Source organism: Glycine soja, chromosome 1 (assembly GCF_004193775.1).
Source record: "Glycine soja cultivar W05 chromosome 1, ASM419377v2, whole genome shotgun sequence".
Lineage (NCBI taxonomy): Eukaryota > Viridiplantae > Streptophyta > Magnoliopsida > Fabales > Fabaceae > Glycine > Glycine soja.
Window position 1 is genome coordinate 54617602 of NC_041002.1, and position 23258 is coordinate 54640859.

General features: G+C 32.5%; 3 protein-coding genes across 3 annotated transcripts; 2 read left to right on the forward strand and 1 right to left on the reverse strand.

Annotated features, from left to right (window-relative positions):
* Window positions 1-4230: 4230 nt before the first annotated feature.
* LOC114423734 (protein transport protein SEC16B homolog) lies at window positions 4231-11893 on the forward strand. The gene is made up of 13 exons (XM_028390602.1): window positions 4231-6396; window positions 6553-6873; window positions 7357-7485; window positions 7562-7684; window positions 7824-7991; window positions 8134-8259; window positions 8342-8476; window positions 8920-9047; window positions 9122-9230; window positions 9317-9625; window positions 9730-9864; window positions 9955-10253; window positions 10728-11893. The coding sequence occupies exons 1-13, from the start codon at window positions 4648-4650 to the stop codon at window positions 11236-11238; spliced, it is 4242 nt and encodes a 1413-aa protein (XP_028246403.1). The 5' UTR covers window positions 4231-4647; the 3' UTR covers window positions 11239-11893.
* A 1440-nt stretch (window positions 11894-13333) lies between these two features.
* LOC114423743 (40S ribosomal protein S30) lies at window positions 13334-14056 on the forward strand. Its single transcript, XM_028390614.1, has 3 exons — window positions 13334-13489; window positions 13572-13709; window positions 13819-14056. The coding sequence occupies exons 1-3, from the start codon at window positions 13486-13488 to the stop codon at window positions 13863-13865; spliced, it is 189 nt and encodes a 62-aa protein (XP_028246415.1). The 5' UTR covers window positions 13334-13485; the 3' UTR covers window positions 13866-14056.
* Window positions 14057-15831: 1775 nt separating this feature from the next.
* On the reverse strand, window positions 15832-19683 carry LOC114423752 (probable pectinesterase 68). The gene is made up of 5 exons (XM_028390624.1): window positions 19254-19683; window positions 18872-19061; window positions 17923-18129; window positions 17203-17441; window positions 15832-16180 (listed from the first exon to the last, which is right to left on the reverse strand). The coding sequence occupies exons 1-5, from the start codon at window positions 19550-19552 to the stop codon at window positions 16024-16026; spliced, it is 1092 nt and encodes a 363-aa protein (XP_028246425.1). The 5' UTR covers window positions 19553-19683; the 3' UTR covers window positions 15832-16023.
* Window positions 19684-23258: the final 3575 nt, after the last annotated feature.

Consider the following 23258-nt stretch of genomic DNA (forward strand, 5'->3'; position numbering starts at 1 on the left):
AAAACTTATAACTTAACGAAATCAATTTCAAGTAGACAAAAATAGTCAATTGAAGCATTTTTTAAATTTAAGAAAGTTACTCGATAAAAAAGTTATTTCCTTGTTTGGTAAACAATTTTTTTAAATAACTTCTAGTTTTTTTAAATGTTACTTAAATTATTGTTTTTTAAAAAGGTAGCTTCTAATTTTTATATTTTATTTTCTTTTTATCCTTAAAATATTTATTCAGTTTTTTTATTATATTTTTTTAAATATTTTATTTATATTATTTTATATTTTTCAATTATTTTAATAACTAATTTTACTAAACGCTTACTAACTTAAAACTTTTATCTGCCAACTAACTTTTTAATTTATTGTTAGCTTTTCAGCTTACAGAACGTATCCTTAATTGAAGTTTCTAATAAGAAAGGAATCTCCTTTTAAATAAAAAGAAACAAATCTAATTGAACATTTTTAAAAAGGAAAGGGATTGCATTAATAATTAAGTCACTTTAAATTAAATTATATTTTATTTTAAAAATTCAAATAAACTTTATTGTATATTTTTGGATCACATGACTTTTCATTAAATTTTTCCTTTTAAGCATGTTTTTTTTCCTCACAAACTTTATCCCAAAATTTCACTTAAGAAAATCGAGTTTGATATTATTTAATCCAACAACTTGTTACTAAATTCTATTATCTTAAAAATATTATTATCATATTTATATTACTTTTGATTTTTTTTATATCATAACATTAGTGTAAAATATTCACCAATTTTATTAGTAGTCAATTTCTAATGAAAAATATGATTGTCATCTTTAGTGGATCTTTTTTTTCAATTGTATTTATTTTTCATTCACAAGGATTAAACCTAACACCTTATTTAAGAAAATCGAGTTTAATATCACTCACACGAAAATAATTGTTGGTTTTGAATTAAAATTAACTCAAATATTTGTTATATTAATCTAATTTAATTCGTTAAAAGAATGTAATAAAACATTTTAATTTACTACATATAAAATATTGCATTCAGTTGTTAGATCAATATGTACAAAAGTGAAGCTTGTTTGCAGAAATTTTCAAGCATTTAGTTTGGAAATTCATCTATTTATCTTTCTAAATAAGTTTGATTTTCCAAAACTTGATTTTCTGATCGTTATATTTATATTGGATAATATTCTAGAAGGCCTCTGACTCCATGAAGACACAGGTGACGACAGAATACCGTATGCGGAAATAGCATTTCACATTTTTCATGCCACTTTTTGTCACCGTCGTTTTTCAACGGTGATTCATCAAGAATTTGTCAATTACAAAATAGTTATTATTTGTAATTTTAGACTGTGAAATGCACATGATAAATAAATTTTTATTTTACATACCTAAGTTTATAATTTTTACAATAAATAATTAATTTTAAACATATAAATTATATTATAATAAAAAAATTAATTATAAATAAATATTTTAACATATAAATTATATTTTAGATTTATGATAAATAATTTATATAATAATATTTTTATTATTAGTTATTATAATTTTTTAAAAATATTTAAATTAGAGTTATAACTAAGGACTTTTAAAATTATAGATTAAAAAATATAAAAAGTTAAGTTAAATCATTTAACGCCGATCATGTCTCAAATGCATGTTATGTTATAAGTGTATTTTAATTTTGAAGATAAAATATATGTATTTAAAAATGATTTTTGATATTCAATTATAACTTGTTAAACAGTTCAATTAATATTAGAAGTTAAGAAAAAATATTGGATGCATTTAAGGAGAGTTCATGAGAGGAGAGTATTTAAATGATAAAGGAGGAAAGTGAAATAATGAGAGCACAAATAGACTTAAATATTTTATATATGTAAGGGAATAGTAAAAACATAAAATTCACTAAAAATCACATGGAAACGTGATAGAACTTACATGAACCATCTTTTTAATTATAAATCAACAATACATCCTTCTAAATATATATAAATTAAAATGAAAATAATTTATCATTTTTGTAGTCCTAAACTTTTTTTAAAAATTATTTTTAGTCTCTAATTTTTTTTTTTATGTTTAACCCCTTAAATGACTAAAACTAAGCACACAAAAATTTAAGAAACTAAAATAAAGGATGATAAAAACAAAGGACGTAAAATAAGAATAAAAATTGTATAAAATATATATATATTTTAAATAATACATGTTAGTGTAATTTTACATTATCAACGAAATTAGTAGATAATTACAGTGGTTGATTCCCATGCATTTGGAGAATACTATATTAAAAGAATTCAAATCTACTTCAGTGATATTTAGTCCTCTAGGGTTCAATCTGATGGTTGTTAGCTATGGAAATACCTTAGCTTTTTTTTTATAAAAAAATGCACTACTATGATTGATTCAATTACAGACCATTATATATAGTACGTTTGCAATAAGGATCTTCTAAAAAAAAAGTTTACAATAAGAAAAAAAACTTATGTAAAATACCATATATACTTTTTGTACTGTTCTACACAAAAAAACATGCATTATCTCAAACTAGTTAATTGATCTTTCCCTTTCTTATAGCCGTTATTACTAACCTGCCAACTTCCATGTTTTTTTAGTTGGAATAAAGGGGCAAAAACACTCCAAAATGCACTAAAAATCACGTGAAAATGCGATAGAACTTACATTACCCAAAACAAACTAACTTCAATATTTTTAGTGCAAAACAATACCAACAGGACATAAGGCAACACACCTAATTTTATCCTTATAACTAACTTCATAGTTATACTCATACCAACCATCATAATTTTAAAAATCAATTCAAATCAATTCAAATCAATCAGAATGATTGATTGGACCAAAAATTAATAGTGTAATCGATTCTAAGAATATTTATGAGTTTAAATCAATCCGTAATTGAATCCAATCCAATTATATTAAGTTTAATTTCTAAAATATTTGAGTCGGATATAATCAAATCTGATCATAAATTGATTGGATAATTAGTTTTATTTTTTTTAACCCGACCCAATCCATACCATATAATCTAATTTATTATATATAAATTAATTATTGAATACAAAATATATTATTAATTTTTAGTTCACATAATTTATTAAATTATTAATTTAAATCAACCACAATTTTTTAAGTTGTTTTTATCTCTATCTTGATTTTGTTAATATTTTTACATGCTAATATCATACTTTATTTTTATCTACAAAAATATTGTATTATTATTAAAATTATTAATTTTATTAGTTAAATATTTTTTACAATTTAATCTTTTTTAAGTGCATTTAGTTATTATATACTTAAACTGCAAGCAAAAACAATTTATTGCTCTATTTTTGTTTAAAAAAACAAAAAAAAAACACTTTTTAAATATTTAGACCCAAGTAACTCGACTCAACCCGTTTAGGATTTAGCCAAACTCGATCCAACTTGACCCATAAATACCTCTAACCAGTTCAAGTTACTCATTTAACTAACATTCCTTTAATACGATTTGGATCAATTTGACCTCATCAATTCTATAGTTGAACAAGTGAACTAATTTGATTGAGCAATCAAACTAATGTTTATTTACTTTTAAATCCAATCTTTTATGAAAATATAAGAAAAATGAGATATCCAAGAGTTGGACTTAGAATTTGATTTATTTTAGTAGATTAATTTACCATCATTAATTAATAAAAGTTGAACGAGTTAACTAATTTGATTGTACCGATTGAAATAATATTTATTTACTTTTAACTCAAACCTTTCATAAAAATATAAGAAAAATGAGATATCCAATATTGGACTTAGAATTTGATTTATTTTAGTACATTAATTTACCATGATTAATTAATAAATTTATGTCACATAATTAATATATATATATATATATATATATATATATTTATTATGTTACTTAAATTGGTTAATGTTTTTCAACTACTCAGTCACTAAAATGATCCATCAACCCATGTCTCAGCAGAGTTGATAATCAGTCTATTTTTATTTGTTTTACAAAGTCAGACTCATTTTTAAAACACTATTAATAGGTTAACAATATATATTTTTTGCATTGAGAATACATGGTAATTATTAAACTCTTTTAAGAAGTAGTAGTACTTTTTAATGATCGAAATTTTTAAATTTTTTATTAACCTCCTATCTTTTTTAATCCATAATTTTCATCTTAAAAAACTATAGATAAAGTGTTTATCATAAATAAAAAATAAATATCTAAAATTGAAAAACGTAGTTGTATTGTGTTCTTGGTGGTGGTGAGTGCAAATTGCGAAATCTGAGGGCTTTTCCTCTCTCCTAATGTTCTCTATCTGGTTGTCTGCAAGATTGAGAACATGGATCGCAGAGTTGTATTGTTGAATTGAGTCGTGGGTTTTGCAATTTCCGGGTACGTTTTCCTTGATTTCTGGTTATTGGATTGCGTGCGTTTCAGAATTCCCAGATCTTGTTCTCTGTTTTGGTTATTGCGCCTTGTACTCGATGTTTAGCTTTCAAGGGAGCAGTAGCTTCGCGAATTTTCGTTTTGGATCTCGAGGTTTAGCTCTAAGACTGAGGTTGGGAATTGCGAGAGGTGAAACCTGAGGTTAATTGAGCGTGTTTTGGTGAAATCGAGTGGAATCGGTGAAGGTTTAGGGTTTTTGGTCGATGGCTTCGAATCCTCCATTTCACATGGAGGATCAGACAGATGAGGATTTCTTTGATAAACTTGTTGAGGATGATATGGAGCCTGTAAAGTCTGGCCATGATGAAGGGGATGATTCCGATGAGGCTAAAGCATTTGCAAATCTGGGAATCAATGATGTTGATGCTGCTGAGAGTGGTATTGAAGTCAAAGGGGAATTTGGTACTGTGGAATCCGATGCAGGACTTGAACAGGAGGGGAATTTGTTGCCCTCCTCTAGTTCAGTTGGGTTTGATAATAAGGTGGGTCCTGGTGAGGATGGGATTGGGGTGGGATCAGAAGTCACGTCCGCTTCAGCTGTAGGCACGAGCGATAAAGTCAGTAGTTCTGAGGTTAAGGAGGTGGGTTGGAATTCTTTTCATGCTGATTTGAATGGAGGCGGCGGGTTTGGATCATATTCTGACTTTTTCAGTGAGTTGGGAGATCAGTCTGGGGATTTTCTGGGGAATGTGTATGATAATTTAAGTAGTGAGGTGAAGCCTGGTAATGAAGTTCAAAACGATGGCTCAAATGCCTTTAGTAATTATGTGCAATATCATGAGGGTCAAGGTTATGATGGATCTTTAGAAAGCCACACAAACAGGCTAGGTGATGGGTTAAATGCTTCAGCTAATCATGTACAATATCAAGAGGGTGAAACTTATGTTGCATCTTCAGAAGAACACCCAAATGGACAAGATCTGAGTAGTAGTCAGTATTGGGAGGATCTTTATCCTGGCTGGAAGTATGACCACAACACTGGGCAATGGTATCAAATAGATGGCTATATTGTAACTTCCACTACTCAGCAAAGCTCTGAAGCCAATACAGCTGCGGATTTGAGTGCTGCTTCTGATGGGAAAACAGAGATCTCTTACATGCAGCAAACTGCTCAATCTGTTGCAGGAACTTTAGCTGAATCCGGCACAACTAAAAATGTATCTAGCTGGAGTCAGGTTTCTGAAGGGAATAATGGGTATCCAGAGCATATGATTTTTGATCCTCAGTATCCTGGTTGGTATTATGACACAATTGCCCAAGAATGGCGTTCATTGGAAACTTACAATTCAACCATCCAGTCTTCTGGTCTTGGACTTGAAAATGGGCATGCTTCTGCCAATACTTTCTCGCCCAATGATAATAGTTTGTATAGCGAATACAGCCAAACTGATAATTATGGAATACAGGGAATTGATAGTCAGCCTGTAGATGGCAGCTGGAGTGGTTTGTATGGCACTAACCATCAGCAGGGTTTTGACATGTACACAACTGGGTCTGTCACTACTAGAGGGGATAATATAACTTCGGGTGGCAACCAACAAATTAATCATTCTTATGGTTCAAGTATTTCTGCAAACAAAGATCAACAAAATACTTCTAGTTCTTTTGGATCTGTTGCATTGTACAATAGAGTAAACCATGATCTTGGTTTGGCTAATGGAACTTTTGAACCACAAAGCTTTGGCCCTACTGGGGACACTGTTCAACAGTTTAATTATTCAACCACAAAGTTCGGGGAGCAAAAAGTATTTTCAAATGATTTTACTGAAAATCAAAAACCCTTTAGTTATTCTCCACAATCAATTCATGGTGAGCATCAGTACTCACATGCCCCTCAGGTTGGGAGATCATCAGCTGGGCGTCCTTCTCATGCCCTGGTAACTTTTGGATTTGGGGGGAAACTCATCATAATGAAAGATCCTAATCTTTTGAGCTCATCATATGGATGCCAGGTTAATTCTTGATTCCTCATTTTAGTTTTGATCTTATGCTTTATCTGGTTTCCGAAAGGCGTTGAGGTTGCTCAGTATTGTTTCCTTTTTACTGTCTACTTTCCTAGGAGTGATTTATCAAAATGATTAACATTGTATATTCATTTATATCTGAAGGATTCTGTACAAGGTTCCATTTCTGTGTTGAACTTGATTGAAGTTGTCACGGGAAATATGGATTCTTTGAGCATCGGAAATAATACCAGTAATTATTTCCGTGCTCTGAGCCAGCAATCATTCCCAGGTCCGTTGGTTGGCGGTAGTGTTGGAAATAAGGAACTGTACAAATGGTTAGATGAGAGGATTACACACTGCGAATCACCTGACATGGATTATAAGAAAGGTGAAAGGTTGAGACTCCTTCTTTCCTTGCTTAAAATAGGTTGCCAACATTATGGAAAGCTACGTTCTGCTTTTGGTACAGGCACCATACTAAAAGTAAGTTACATCTATAGTTGTTCAAAATCTTCCCCCCTTATGTAAACAGTGTCAACTGAATTTGCTATACTTTTCAATGTTGATCAACATCCTCTTTAGAGCTGTATTGTGCACAAGATTTTGCAACATTATTTAAGTGTTGAATTTTAGGTTAACTTTTATCAATGATATATTTTGATATGTTATATGTTTGTTATGCTGCAATGTTTGTACCATGTTGAAGTAGATGATATTTGTCCTTTATTTATCTACTTCTGTACCACTTCTGTTTGGAGTGGTTTATGACATTATAACTAATAATTGCTTTGCAAACGACCTTTGTGTTGTATTCTCTTTTCTTTTGGCTAAAAACAACTATTGACTTCACTTATCATGACTCTAAATAGTCTGTGATTCTGAATCGTATTACTGCACAAATACTATTCGTTATGGATTCAATCATATTCTGTTATTTACTTACTTTGTGGTTTGCATTTGATACAGGAAAATGCTACTCCTGAGTCAGCAGTTGCAAAACTTTTTGCATCTGCCAAGACGAGTGGCACAGAGTTCCCTCAATATGGGATGCCAAGCCACTGCTTGCAAAATTTGCCTTCTGAAGGACAAATGAGGGTGTGTACTTAACTCTTGACCTGCTTCCAATCCTAAGATAGTTTTGTACCCTTTGCTGATTTTGATTTTGATATAGGCAATGGCTTCTGAGGTTCAAAATCTTCTTGTCTCTGGGAAAAAGAAGGAGGCTTTACAATGTGCACAAGAAGGACAATTGTGGGGACCTGCACTTGTTCTGGCTTCACAACTTGGCGAACAGGTCAGATGTCAGTTTTTCAGGCTGTTTAATTGTCTGCTGATATTTCATGCCTGGGCTAGACAGTCCCTTTGAGGTCTTACATTGGTTTTTTCATACGGCCTTTGTTGGGGGTTGAATTTGTTGCATATTTGGCTTGCAGTTCTATGTTGATACAGTGAAGCAAATGGCACTTCGCCAGCTGGTTGCAGGGTCACCTTTGCGCACTTTATGCCTTCTAATTGCTGGGCAACCTGCTGAAGTTTTCTCTACTGATACCTCAATTAGTGGGCATCCTGGTGCTTCTAATATGGCTCAGCAGTCTCCTCAGGTAATCCTAATTGGATAAACTAAGAAGCCATGCAAAATATATCAAATCAAGACGTATTGTTCCATTGCCTCAATAGTTTCAAAGGTTATCAGTTTCTAATTGATTTGGAAGCTCAATCTTTTGTTGTTGCTTTTCCATCCAGGTTGGATCCAACGGCATGCTTGATGATTGGGAGGAGAATCTGGCTGTAATAACTGCAAACAGAACCAAAGATGATGAACTTGTAATTATTCACCTAGGTGATTGCTTGTGGAAGGAAAGAAGTGAGGTACAATTCTGTCTTTTATTTATTTTCTTTAATGACTTTGGTACTTTTCCATTCTGCTTCTCATTTAAGACACTTATTTTAGATTACTGCCGCACACATCTGCTATTTAGTTGCTGAAGCAAACTTTGAGTCATACTCAGATAGCGCAAGACTCTGTCTAATTGGAGCAGATCACTGGAAATGTCCTCGAACTTATGCTAGTCCAGAGGCTATCCAGGTAATTTGAAGTCTCTAGTTCTTAAATTTCTTCTGGCACAAAATTTGGATTTTCTGTTGAATGTACATGTCTTGAGTCCTTTTTCTCACAAAATAGTGTGGATGCTGTGCTGTGTTCATCTGCCAAAAGCTCTCTCGGACTCAGATTAGGCTGTTTCATATTCCATACTATATTTGTTATTTTGTCTATATGCTTAAAAGATGGCATTTGCCTTTTTCTAGTTCTCTCTTTATTTCTAGGTCTGTCTTCAAATGAAATGATTTTATTTATTTTTTTCTTATCCTTTTGTTTTGTAAGCTTTTTAAATAACTCTTCTGTGTGTTATACTTGTGCCACCTCAGGATCTGTTGCTTTCTAAAAACATGTTCAATATGATTCAGCATGTTGCATGATGTGTTTATTAAATAACTCAAACATATCTTACCTGATTGGTATTTGGACAGAGGACCGAGTTATATGAATATTCAAAGGTGGTTGGAAACTCTCAGTTTACTTTGCATCCATTTCAGCCATATAAGCTTATATATGCATTTATGCTAGCTGAAGTGGGGAAGGTTTCAGACTCACTGAAGTAAGTTCATGTAACCGTATTTCAATTGCGATATTACTTTTTATATGATCTCTTATATTGTTATTTGATTTCAGGTACTGCCAAGCACTACTGAAATCCTTGAAAACTGGCCGTGCTCCAGAAGTAGAGTCATGGAAGCAGTTAGCACTATCTCTTGAGGAGAGGATTAGAATTCACCAACAGGTACTTCCTTGTCCCTTAGTAAATCTTCATTATTTTGATAGTCTTGATAGTTGATATTTATAATCATTTTGTTGATTAATGTTCAGGGTGGATATGCTGCAAATTTAGCTCCTGCAAAATTAGTTGGCAAATTGCTCAACTTTTTTGATAGCACTGCACATCGAGTTGTTGGTAGTTTACCACCGCCTGCTCCTTCGTCATCACAAGGAACTGTTCATGGAAGTGAACAACAATTCAAAAATATGGCACCCAGAGTATCCTCTAGCCAATCAACAATGTCTTTGGTTCCATCTGCTTCAATGGAACCTATTAGTGAGTGGACAGCTGACAATAATAGAATGGCAAAGCCTAATAGAAGTGTTTCTGAGCCAGATTTTGGTAGAACCCCAAGACAGGTGTGTGAGTACTATGAAAGGTGTACTGTGAAGATTTTCACGTTGCTCTGCATGTCTTTGGTTACTTGAAAGTTTTGATGGAAAAGTTGTGTTATGTATCACAGGAAACGATGTCACCTGATGCACAAGGAAAAGCACAGGCATCAGGAGGTACATCTCGCTTTTCCCGCTTTGGTTTTGGCTCACAACTTTTGCAAAAGACGGTAGGACTAGTCTTGAAGCCTCGCTCTGGTAGACAGGTATAATTAATTGTTTTATTTTCTTTTTATTCACAACAGTGCTTCTGACTGTGCATGGTCAAATGGTTATTTATTCTACTCTATATGTAGGCTAAATTGGGTGAGAAAAACAAGTTCTATTATGATGAGAAGCTGAAGAGATGGGTGGAAGAAGGTGCTGAACTTCCAGCTGAAGAAGCTGCTGCTCTGCCACCGCCTCCAACAACTGCTGCTTTCCAGAATGGTTCAGCTGAATACAACTTGAGATCTGCATTGAAGACTGAAAGTTCACCTCCTATTGAGGGCTCTAACATAAGAACTTCTAGCCCTGAACTTAGTCCAGGGATGCCACCAATACCACCCAGCGCAAATCAATTCTCAGCCCGGGGTCGTTTGGGTGTTCGATCAAGGTAACAGCTTATTCCTTTTCTTTTGTCTAAAGATTATTTGTTATAATCGCACGTAGGGGTCAACTTTTTTTTTAGGCATACTTGTTAGCTGTTAACCATTGTAAAGTGGACCTCCCATTGGTTTCCCTATTAGATTATAAAGTTTGAAATTGAAGACCTTTAAAGAACTGTAAGAATTGTAGCACCTAGAAAAAGGCCAAGCTAGCATAGTAGTTGAATCTTAAAATGTAATATATCTTTTCTTTTGTTTGGATGAGCTGCCATATGGTTGATTGTTTTGTAGGCCTAACTAAATTTATCTTAAAAATACTACATTGAAAAGAAAAGAAATGAGGAAGAACCTGTGGGTTCTGGATATTCTATGCAGCTAGCTCAGTTTCCAGAAACAAGGAAAATTTTCTTATTCATTAGTCTCAGTCATAAACAAAATTTGAAAGGCATAATATTGATGAAAATGTTTAATGGACTATACAGGTATGTTGACACCTTTAACCAAGGTGGTGGAACCTCTGCAAACTTGTTTCAGTTCCCTTCTGTTCCATCTGTGAAACCAGCTGTTGCTGCCAATGCGAAGTTTTTCGTTCCTACTCCCGCACCATCAAATGAGCAGACAATGGAGGCTATAGCAGAAAGCAAGCAAGAAGATAGTGCAACAAATGAAGATCCTTCAACGTTTGCCACAAATGAGTGTTCATACCAATCCCCTAAATCATCAACGACCATACAAAGGTTTCCAAGTTTGGGTAACATCTCAAACCAGGGAGCAACAGATGGAAATAACTCTCATTTACCTCATTCACGCCGAACAGCTTCATGGAGTGGGAGTTTTAATGATTCATTTACCCCTCGAAAAATGGGCAATATTAAACCTTTAGGGGAATCTTTGGGCATGCCCCCGTCTAGATTTTTGCCTGATGAATCTTTAATGCGTACACATGTGAAAAGTAGCAGTTTTGGAGAAGATCTTCAAGAGGTTGAACTTTGAGCAGATGCTCAAGCTGTAAATATCAAATTTTGTTTTTGATCTTCAGAATAGTTGGGACGTCCCTGCTTCTGCAGCATTTCTTTGGATGTACGGAACAGTGGTACACATCAGATGGAGTTCTCACAAACAGATCAGAGAATAACAACAGACATCTATCCCCCTCCTCCCTTCTTTCCATCCTCTTTTCAGTATTTTTTAAAGTCCCCAACTCCCACCCAACCTATTGATGTATTTTTTTTCTCCTTTAATGCCAAGGGAGTTGACAGTGGACACCATCTCCGGATTATGGAACTGGTGTGGTACAACAAAGGACAAGACCACCTGCTTAGCTGAGTAGTACAACTCATTTGTTCATTTTATTAAACACGAATACGCCCCACGAGGATAGATGACCTCAACGGATCAAGGACAAAAGCATAGTGTATGCAATTGTGAAATATAATTTTGTTCCTTCTGTTTTTGTTTCAGTTAATAGTTATTAATGATATTAAATTTTCTGAATCATGCTCTTCGGCCTCAATTGGATTGTATATGATGAGATGATGGGGCAAAAGGGATGAGGCGAGGTGAATTTGCTCGCCAGCGATTATTTTGCAAATGTATTTTGAATAGCATTAAGTCTACAATGGTACATAATGGATAAAATTTAGATGCAGTTTCTTACGTGTTTTTAGTATTCTTTTTCGATCAGTAATTTTTTTTGCTAATCTATAATACGTTTAATGCAATTTTTTATTCTGCATATTATTAAGGTAGGATTTTAGTTCTGATCGAAAAACAGTATAAAAAACATTTGACAAATATTGTCTAAATTTTTTTTAATTAATTTAATTTACTCCGGCTGTTTATTACAAGGGATTATATGTTAAATAATTTGTACGGGATTAATTTTTTTTAGTTTCTAAAATTTGGGATAAATTCATTTTTGCTTCTGCAAATTAAAAAAAAAAAACCATTTTAGTTCTTTATCATTTTAAAAAATTGGTTTTTAGTCCTTAAATACTGCCGGGCCTCACATCATTATTTTTTATCACTTTGCCATATAAGATTTAAAAACTCAAATTTTCAATATAATGTAAGAATCTTTGAGAAATTAAGATGGTGTCACAGTGAAACCCACTTAATATTTTTTTATTAGTTATGAAAAATAAAACAATTTTTTAATTTTATAAAAACCCAATTTTCTTATAATAACTAGTTGTACGCTTGACAGGCACGTTAGCTCTCTCTAATGATAAATACTCATAAAAAAATACAAGTAAAATATTTTTTAATGTTAAGACTCAATTCTTATACAAGTATCCAATTCCTCCCTAAGAACCAGTTCTACACTTCACACTCATCCCTAAGAACCAGTTCTACACTTCACACTCACGTCAATAATCAGAGATGGCATTGCAGCCTTACACTATCTTATTCGTTAATTTATTAAAATTTAATGATATAAAAAATTAGGTTAAATTATAATTTTAATCCCTTTTTATTATTGAAGATTTTAGTTATTTATTCTGCAATTTTAATTCTCAGATTTTAGAAAATTCATAATTTTGGTCTAATCCTCATTTCTCATAGACTCAAGTTAATTAAATTATTCTTTTTATGATAACCAACACGAATATGATAGGTTTAGAGTTTAATTAGATCAAAATAAAATAAATAAATCGTATCCAAAATTGAGAATTCAATTAAAATTACATTTTAAAAAAAAATTGGGACTAAAATCGTAAAAAAAAAATAATGAAAATCACAGGTCAATAATTAAAATAAAAACATAAAATGAAATTTAGAAAGAAAAGATTACAACATAAAAATGAATTCTTTTTAACAAACATGGGCTTAATGCCTTAACTACTAAATAGTGTACATATCTTTGATTCCTAAACAAATTTATTATTATATTTTTAAAATATCAAATGAAGTTATTAAATTAAAAATAATTTAGTTCCATTAATATAATTTTTTTTGCACCTCTAAAAATGGTCTTAACATGGAGAGGGAAGTAAAAATTAAGTGAGAAATAATTTTAGCTTCCTCCCTTATTTTTTTCTTCCTCTCAAGTTACCGGTTCTAGTCATGAGTTGGACCAATAAGGCCCGCCCATTTACTTTGGATATATCTAAGCCCGCAACCCTTACCGTAAAACCCTAGCAATACTAATAGCAAAAACTCATTCGCGATCTCGTTCTGTACGTGCAGCCGCAGCAAGTGATCGAAGCGAAAAGAGAGAAATTCATCGTCGCAGTAATCATGGGTAAGTTGATTGAAAATTAGGTATGGTAGTGTTTCCCTTTCTTGCGCACGACGAATAACAACATATAGAACGCAATTTGCAGGTAAGGTTCATGGATCACTTGCACGTGCTGGTAAGGTTAGAGGGCAAACCCCGAAGGTGGCCAAGCAGGATAAGAAGAAGAAGCCACGTGGCCGCGCCCACAAGAGGATGCAGTACAATCGCCGATTCGTCACCGCCGGTATTCCTCTAAACCCTAATTTTGGCTTCGATTGAATAATTGTATTATGTTTGAAAAATTAGATAATTGTGCGGTCTTTGATGAGGGGTTTTGGTTTGTGTTGTTGTAGTGGTGGGATTCGGCAAGAAGAGGGGACCCAACTCGTCTGAGAAGTGAGGCCGAGGCTTGAGGAATATGTTGCTACTCTATTTGATTTATCTTTGTTGTTTTTTTTTTATTTTTAATTTGTATGTTTTGATTGTGTTCTGTGAACGGTTTTTGTTAGCTTTATATCAAACTTGAAATTTTGCATACAATATCTAACTATCTAAGTTCATTGCTCCTTTCAACTGGGAAAGGATTTGGTATTTCTGTGTTGGTTTTAACAATCTATCTATCCTATTGATGCTCTCTTCAAAGAAAGCCTTTGTGTAGACAGGGCAATGTTATCTTAGCTACATGATTTTACCAATCAAGAGACTTAGCGTAGTGCACATAACATTCTACCTGACATTTATTCCAACACTGGATCTCCTGTTGGTTGAGATTTATTTGAGTTTTGCTGGTTTGGGAACGGATTTCTCACTGAAGGGGGAATTAGATTCACTTGGTAGATCTATGTAAATTTCATTCATCAGAAATATTTGATGGGAAGAAAGTGATAAAATGTGCCGGCAATATTTCTCAACTTGGTTTTAGAGGATGGTAGGTCCTCTATACTAGAATGGTGCAGTATTTGCTAAAGTAACAACATTATGGGCTCATACAATAGTTGAACTGTAGATCCTATCCACGCTTTATCCATTCTTTATTCACATCCATTTTATTTCCATTTCATTTTAGTAAAACAACTCTAAATTTATCTCAATTCTTGAATCATAAATTTAAATTTTATTATATTATCATTTATATTCTCTCTTTGTTGTAATAATATAGTCATTGTTTTTATTTTACGGCATGTAAATATAATTTTATATTCAACCTTCAGAGGAGTGCAGTTCCTTGCACATATTATTGTCGAAAAAACATCAATACTCGCATATATTATTTTTCCTTGATAATAAGTTAATAAAATGAAATGCCTATTTGCTTGTATTGAGTTTTTTTTTTTATAGGAAAATTGCTGGTATTGGTTAGAAAGTTGTTGACCAAATTTATTTAAAAAAAGTTCTTGGTCAAGGTTGAGCAAGTTTAGAAATATGTACTCTATTAATATTATGTATTTAAATAAAGTCTAAATGATTTTAGTTATAGATGAAAAATAAGTTCAAGTATATTCGATTTATCCGAAACCTTATCAAGCAAGATACTAAAAGGGTTCCCCCCACTTAAACCAATAGAAACAAAAGTGCAAATAGATAACATCAAATATCTTATCCTAATTCACCTTATAATATCAACAGTTATTCCAATCTCTACAATTGGTGAAATTTTCTACATTTTCTACTATAATTACTGAATTTATATAGGAAGTGTTACTCAAATCCTTCGCTTTACTTAACAATTTGATATTCTAATTTGTGCTTTGTCACCAACATTAGGCGCATTCCCTAAAAATATATATGTAATATTTTGTCCATGCAATTAAAATGGCAGTCTGATATGTAAAAAATGCTCTCGGCGGCTTTTTTTTTTTTTTTTCAAGTGAAGAAGCTATGAAGGATAGGGGTCTTATGAACTATCAAAGTGTCAGTCATGTTTTTGTTGCACACATTTTCGACACAATATTTGTTTGACATTTTTTTATTAGTGTCTGAAAGTTCTTGTTGGACATATTTACACTTGTTTGATATTTTTTTATTATGTATTTGATTTAAAAATTATTTTATATTGACTTAAATGTCACTTTTACTTAACTAAATACATTTTGAAAAAGCATTAAAATTTGGTTTAAAATGATGAATATATCATTAATTTAGATATTTTGTCATATATTTCTTCATATTTTATTTAATTAGAATCTCTTTATTTGTGTGTATGAGGTGTATCTGTATTCTATATTTTAGACGCGTTGAAGTGTTTATGTCAAAGTTTGTACATCATAATGTCATGGACACTTCAGATAATACATGATAACGATGTAACATTACTTCATATCCATATGATATTAAATTAAAAAATGATGGATTTATGCATTTGGAGGTGATGGAAGAATATTCAATAAAAAAAATCTTGGAAAGTGTTCCGGCCATTCTACAAGGATGGATAAAAAAATTCCTATATTGACAAAAACAAATGAATGAATGAAGGATGCAACAACGGTTTTGTAATTTGAATGTAAATTGTTTTGTTCACTTGTGAAGGGTGAGTGAGTTAACAAAGACGTTATGACTAATTAAGCATCTGATGGCGCGATCCAGTGTCTCCCATTGACGAAACTCTTCCTGATAAATGGATGGGCAGCTTCGAAATCTAAGTCTCGGGCCCATGAGACCCCACGTACAGCCTCTGCTCCTGGTCCCCAACACTTGTACACTCCGAAGAACACAGTCCTAAATGATCACAAAAACACCACTGTATAACATATCTTCACCAAAGCAATCATATATAATGATCAATGTTCAATTTCAGGGAATTTAGATTCGCTACAAATGTATGTAAGAAGAAAAGCGAGCATGACAAATTCCTTCACGTTCTTTTTTGGGATTTTCCTTCTGTTCTCATATTTAAAACCGACGAGAAAGTCTATCAAGATTTGGTTTATTTTTTGAATTAGTAAAATTTGCTTATACCGTTTTTAAAATTCTACTAAGAATTTCTCCATTTTAAAAGATTTTTCCTAATAAATTGGAACTAAAACATCACTTGAATTAAAGATTCCACAGATTTTCACGCCGCAATTAATTGACAATGTTGCATCTATTGTTCCCAAAACGAGAACATTCAACAGTGCCCTTTCATGATTGCGTTTTTTTGGGACTATTGTTTATTGGTTGTTTGGTTTGACTTATAGTATTTCCTAGAGGCTATGATTGCATGCATTACGATGCAATTGTGTGTGCACTTTTCTCAATCCTCATGTCATGTACAATATATGTAAACAAGTCGAAAGAGATTGAGAATCCTACAGGGAGATGAACAAATTTTCAAACCACTCCCAACATGTTTCCCCTTCGTTTTTTTAATACACCTCTTCCAGTATTCGGAAAACTAATTAGGTAAGCAAAAGAAAGGAGTGTGTTTAGAAAAAAATGTGAGGAGGTGTGAAACTCCCTTTTCAAACTAATAGTTGCCCCAAAGCCCATGCATATTCCATCTTTAGTCAAACTAATATTTATATTTTGGAATGGACTTTTTATAATACAATAAAAAGTGTAGGAAACAATAATAGAAATGCAGGAAGCAAAAACCTATACTTTGTTTTATTTTTTTAATTTAAGTCTATATTAATGTGTGATCCTATTACTTTACTCACATGAAATATAACTAGTGCACCAACAAGATATAACTAATTGAGAGGAAAGGAATGAATGGTTTATCTGTCTCAACGTTGAATTGGATAGAGGTTGGTTACTTGTTCTTATTGTGGGCATGGTCCCAATCATCCCAACCGCCATGTGCAACAATATCATCGAAATATGTGTAGGAGTAGACAATTCTCGAATACTGTCCCATTGCTCGTCCCACATATAGCGGACCCGTTCCTGTCACCTTGCATCGTACGAATGCGAACCCTGTCTTCTCTTCTGGCTGTTTCCTATCGTGGGCCGCTATGGAACCGAACCTCGTTGCTATTGAGTGCAGCTCGCAATCCTGCACCAAACCAAACCAAAACACTTTTTTAATACTACATTCTGCAATAGTGGTAGGATTGGAGATGGAGTCACGCAAACCAGGCACACAAAAGTTAAATATGTTTTCCTTTTTCTGGCAACACTAATACCCTGATCCAAACCAGGCACCAATATAAAAATATATACATAAATATTTTTGGGCATCCAAAGTGGGCTATTTGAACAGATGAAAGAGAAAAAAAAAAGTTTAGGTATGATAAATAACGATAAATGAAAAGAGAGAGAGAAAAAAAATGTTGATTAAGTATTTGAAAAATTAAAATGTTCAAATTTTGTTCCTCAATGCAAACACATTTTACAACAGAAAAACTTCTTATCCTGTGTCAATACTCAATAATACCATTAAAAATCACTTACTTTATGTTTCTTTCTGTGTCCTTTTCATTACTACATACATTACTTTATCTTTATCAATTTTCTATGTAGCTAGGTTTACGTACCTTGTACATGGACCTGCCATTGCCAAAAATGAAATCGATGGATCCTTCAATGTAGCATTCCTTGAAGTAATGTCTGCCTGCATCGTCGCAAAGGGTGTCTTGTGCACCGTAGAAACCGCATCCGGAGAAGTATGCTTTGTCGCCGGATATGCGAAACGCCACCGCTTGCCATCCCTGCATCCCCGGCATTGGTGCAGGTGCTGTGTTCTGCATGTCCAGTCAGTAGTATTAATTGTAATTTAATATAAACCCATTCCCTCATTTGAGATGCTTTATGCATTTTAAAGCTATACTTTCCAAAAAGTTAAATTAAATGTGTAGGAAATAGAGACGTAGGTAGAAGAAAGACAAAATTAAGAAAACCAAGAGAAATACGCATAGTATAAAATTAAATCATAAAAATGTTGGCTTTACGTATAATATATATTGATTATAACTACGCAAAGTTAAAAAAGTTAAAACACTTTACTCTGATGTATGGACCCCAGTTGTATATATATCTTGAACTTTGGGTTAACCAAGGCAATTTGTTTTTGACTTCTTTTTAATGAATCATGCTAGTTACTGTAATTAATTTGAATTTTTTTTCTGATTATAATTACATTAGAATTCAAGTATAAAAAGTAAAATATAAAAACCTAAATGGCCCAAGATACTAGTAATAGTAAACCACATTATTAAAAATATTAAAAAAAATGTATATTCGCTGTGTCATGAAACAATAGATAGAGATATATACAGGCCATAATAGTTGCTTCGTCCCTCCCATTCGTGCTTCGAAGTTACCACCCATGCCAGTTGTATGTATTGAAAGAAAAAAAAAATACATTATCTGCGACTTATTTACTTTTTTTTATAACTTTTATGATAAATATTTTTTTAATTTCTTAATAAAATTCTAAAGGTACTAATTAGTAAAACCCTATAAATAATATACTATGATACGTACCTTGAAGCTGATGTTCCTGGCAGAAAAATAGCTGGCAAAAACAGTAACAGAAGCGGTTCTGTAAGTACGCAATTGCTGTCCGCTAGGACCAGGGTCACTTGCTCGATCATGCCATTCTATCACCGTCACTTCTTTACCCGCGCCCTCAAAAGTTATGTACGGCTTCGTCACGGGCACAACTACCTTTTCTCTGCACCAAACACCAATGTCAATCCCAAACAAACAATAATAAAATATGTATTAGCTATCCAACATGTATATATTACTATTGCGCAAAAAAAAAAAAAGCGTTAAAAACAATTAACTAACGGCATTTTCCGAGCAATGCAAAAAGAAGCTATAATTGTAATTAATGAACTTTATATGAAAAATATTTATCTACTTGTAGCATCCGGCGTTGATTTGAATAAGGACATTCCTTCGGTTGTTGTCGGGGACGGCATTGACGGCGTCTTGGACGGACCGGTAGTGGCCACCGCCGTTAATGTCAACGGTGATTTTACGGTGACCAATGGGTCCGATCCAATGGTGGCTACTCTTTGAGGAGTTGCTCGTAGAAGAGAATATTTTTAAGGTACGGTCGCGGTGGTGGGGTTTACATGTCACTGTTGCTGCATGGAATATGCAAGCGAAAACCGCAAGCGCTACTTGCAGTGACACCAAGAGTGAAGAAGAAGTCATTAGATAGCATCGAACGCGGAGAGAACAAATGTTGAAGAAATAGCGGAGACACACTGTGCTTATTTGTATGGGAATTCTTAAATATTTGAGGAATGTGCAACGTGCTAGCCAAAAAGCGATAAGATAGAGAGAGGCACTTGGTGGAGTATTTTATAGTAAGAGACTATTTGTGTCTAGTGGTTATAACGTTGTGTTTTTTTTCTATATTTTTAATCAAGAAAAAAATAGATAGTCTTTCCAACGGTCATTTTTACTGCTTTTGGAGACTAAAAATTATTCGTGTATATCCTTTTGGAAATTTGATTGGTTGGCATTGCGGTAATGCAAACAAAATCTCTTCCTTTTGGCTTGGTATATCTAGGAAAGATACCACCTAGGTACTAGCATGTCTCTCAACTCCAATAATTATAGATGATGATTAATGTTAATCACGTCTACTTTTCTCTCCAATCATCGTATTGATAGAGGTATATACTACTATTATTCTCGTACACTTGTAAAAGGAAAATTTTTCTTTTTAAGTGGTTACTACTGTTTAATTTAATTTAGCATTCCCTTTTTTTAGTATATATGTGAGCTAGTCACTTTTCATTTTTCTGTTGTTATTCCTTTACTCGATCTTTACATGCTCTACTCAATTGCGTTTCGAAGTCAAAGAAGGTGGGATGCGTACTAATGATGCTATAAATTAAAGTGCATGTGGTAATTACAACAACAATTGTAGCTTCCATTTTGTTTATTCGGTTCATTAATTACGGACCCTCACGGGCCAATTTTTTCTAACAAGGATTACTCACGGGCCAATTGTAAACTAGAATAATGTACATAGATATATCTATCTATCAAATGCGAGAACCACAATTGACAATCTCCTAATAAGATGGTGAATGTTTCGAATATTTTATTATGCTCGATATAATGGGGTCCATTCTTAAGATTCAGTCGTCCCTTTCAACTACCAATTTTCTTAATAGATAGTGTTATCTTTGCTGGCCATGTCCACTGATTCACCACCATGGATAGCATCTACGTCGTGTTTCAAACGGTCATTTGGGTGGGGGTAATATGTAATGTAACCATGACCCATGATGGTCCGCGTATGGATAAAACAATGTTTTTTTTTTTTTGCATTTTGGCCTATCCAACGCCAACGTTTTTACCTTTGCAGTCCCAGACAAGTGGGCCCCACCCTTCGTTTGCGAGCCCACAATATTTTTGAACGTTGGGGCCCGAACCCCGTCGTCTTCTCTCTTTCAATTTACGTCATCAATAAGATGAGACAATATTTTCCCAAACTTGCAAAAAAATCATTCATAATGATTATGGCGGAAAAATAGAAAAATCAATGGTGATTGGAGTTTCACGGTGGTGTTGTCGTGGTTCTTTTTAACTTCTGCAACTGCTAGCCACACACTAGTGCTCTGTTATCGTTGGGACCTCTGCATAGACAAGTGGTCTGCATTTGTCATCACATAAGGCATTGTTACTTCTATACCAGGAATGTTAATTATTTCAATATTTTATGTAACAAATTTTTATAATAAGTTTTAAACATTTATATATTTTTTAAGATTTTAATCTGCACAAAAAATGTAAAAAATAATATTATTAACCAATTAAAAATCATGATAAGTATAATTTGTAAGTAGTAGTCTTATTATAAAAATTCTTTTACTGTAAATGCATTTAATATTTACTTATTTCTTAAATTATTTTACTTATCTAATACAATTTTATATTTTCCCTCCTTATCTCACTCTTTTATTTTAAAAAAATATTATAAAAATAATATTACTCTTCTCACAGTTTAATAGGAAGTCTACCAAATACTATTTATCTATTTTTTAATAGAAACTAAAAATAATTTGTCAAGTATTAAAATGATAAAGCATTTACATAATTAACAAAATGAACATTTTGAGTGGATAAGTGAGTAGTTATTTTGATGAGAAGTTTTGATAGACCAATTATGAAAGAGCTTCTCCTATATTTTTTTCAAATATTGAGATTCAATTCTTTTTTCACAGATATGGCAAAAATGTCCCCTTTTCGTTCAACTTCTTTTTTTCTGATTGGACAAAGATGGACAAATAGTCTGTAGATTAAGTATAACTCTATACCTTCCTCTACATAGGTTTTGGCAACATCACAAACAGAGAGAAAAACTCTCGTCCTTGGATCTCCTCTGGCCATCACGAACATGAGAGGTAAAGGATTTATAGGTTATTATGTACCAATTTTGCTCCTTGTGGAGGAAGAGCTCGAAGATTACAACTACAATAAAAGGCTAGGGAAAGAATAATTATTAATTCTTCGACTATATCTTCCTACAAATTATTCTACTATTTTTTATACTTCCAAGACAATAAACATTTGTATTTTTCATTCAATACTTACTATAAAAGGTAATAGGAAAATTTGTAGGAGAATATAATAAGAGAATTTAACATTACTTCCAGCGAAATGATCACTGAAAATATAAAAATATCTAAAAACATATCAGAAATCAGATTGAATGTTACGAGTGTTCGAGGATGATTCTTAAGTTTAGCCAAATTCACAGTTAATATTAAGGTTGACTTTAAAAACACTTCTAACTTTTTTTTTATAGAAAATATGTATTTTTTTTATAAGATCGTGGGTTATATATTTGTTGAATGATCTTTCGATATATTGCTGAGCAAATTTTTATTCCATGCCCAATACTTATCAATTTACTCCAAAGAGTTTTAAACATGCATAGTTATTCGATTCTATTTGCAATGGAAAATATAATGGTTTTAGGGGGAAATACATAAAAAAACACTTCACATATTATATTATAATACATATGTCGCATAATTGTGTTGTTGTTGGAGGAGCTTTAGTAAGGTAAAGGTGGGGTCCCAAAGTTAGGCCTTCAGCAAACAAAATTTTAGGAAAATTGAATCCCTCTTAGCATAGAGGGATGAAACTATGTTGAGGGATTTTTGCATTTTATTTTTCAACACCATACTCGTTTTCTCACCATCCATAGCTGCTGATTGAGCTTGCTCGGAAGTGTATTGATATCTTTTTTGGACGGTCAATAAAATTATAATAGGAAGGACGGGAAAATATTTAAAATTTATTTATTTTCCTATTATTTGATCAAAGAGAAAGTTGAGAGGGGAGAAAATTCTTTGAAATAAAAATAAAAAAAATTTAAATTATTTTCCCTTCTTATTTTCTTTCATCTTATGCAAAAAAAGGAGAAGGAGGATCAATTAGAAGAATAATCAACCACTTCCCCAGTCGGTACAAAAGCAATTGGTATATGTTTTCATTGCACTTGGTGTTATGTAGGCATAATAATTATATTTAAATTAGTGAGTATTTATCTAATATATATATATATATATATATATATATATATATATATATATATATATATATATATATTACTAACACACATTTAACTCATTTCATTCATCACCAAAAAGTCAATACAAGACATCACATGCTAACAAATACAGAAGCTAGGTAAGGATGATGCTTTCCTAACAGGCTTATGGGCTACACCATTAACTTATCTCTTGAAAAAATGCAACTGTATATGATTTACTAAGGGCTAATAAACTCCTACACTTAAGGGTTAAGTGTGACAACTCCAAGTTATCCCCTGTTGAGCTTATTCCTTTGCAATCAGTTTCGAACAGTCCATGCCACTAGTTTTAAGACACTCTAA

Bases quoted from the DNA above. Each gene is read 5' to 3' on its own strand.
- LOC114423734 (XM_028390602.1), top strand. From the start codon at position 4,648: ATGGCTTCGAATCCTCCATTTCACATGGAGGATCAGACAGATGAGGAT. The intron at 9,231-9,316 runs GTACTTCCTTGT...ATTAATGTTCAG, and splicing joins GGATTAGAATTCACCAACAG to GGTGGATATGCTGCAAATTT. The intron at 9,865-9,954 runs GTATAATTAATT...CTCTATATGTAG, and splicing joins AGCCTCGCTCTGGTAGACAG to GCTAAATTGGGTGAGAAAAA.
- LOC114423752 (XM_028390624.1), bottom strand. From the start codon at position 19,552: ATGACTTCTTCTTCACTCTTGGTGTCACTGCAAGTAGCGCTTGCGGTT. The intron at 18,130-18,871 runs GTACGTATCATA...CTGGACATGCAG, and splicing joins CCAGGAACATCAGCTTCAAG to AACACAGCACCTGCACCAAT. The intron at 17,442-17,922 runs GTACGTAAACCT...GGTTTGGTGCAG, and splicing joins ATGGCAGGTCCATGTACAAG to GATTGCGAGCTGCACTCAAT.
- LOC114423743 (XM_028390614.1), top strand. The intron at 13,710-13,818 runs GTATTCCTCTAA...GTGTTGTTGTAG, and splicing joins TCGCCGATTCGTCACCGCCG to TGGTGGGATTCGGCAAGAAG.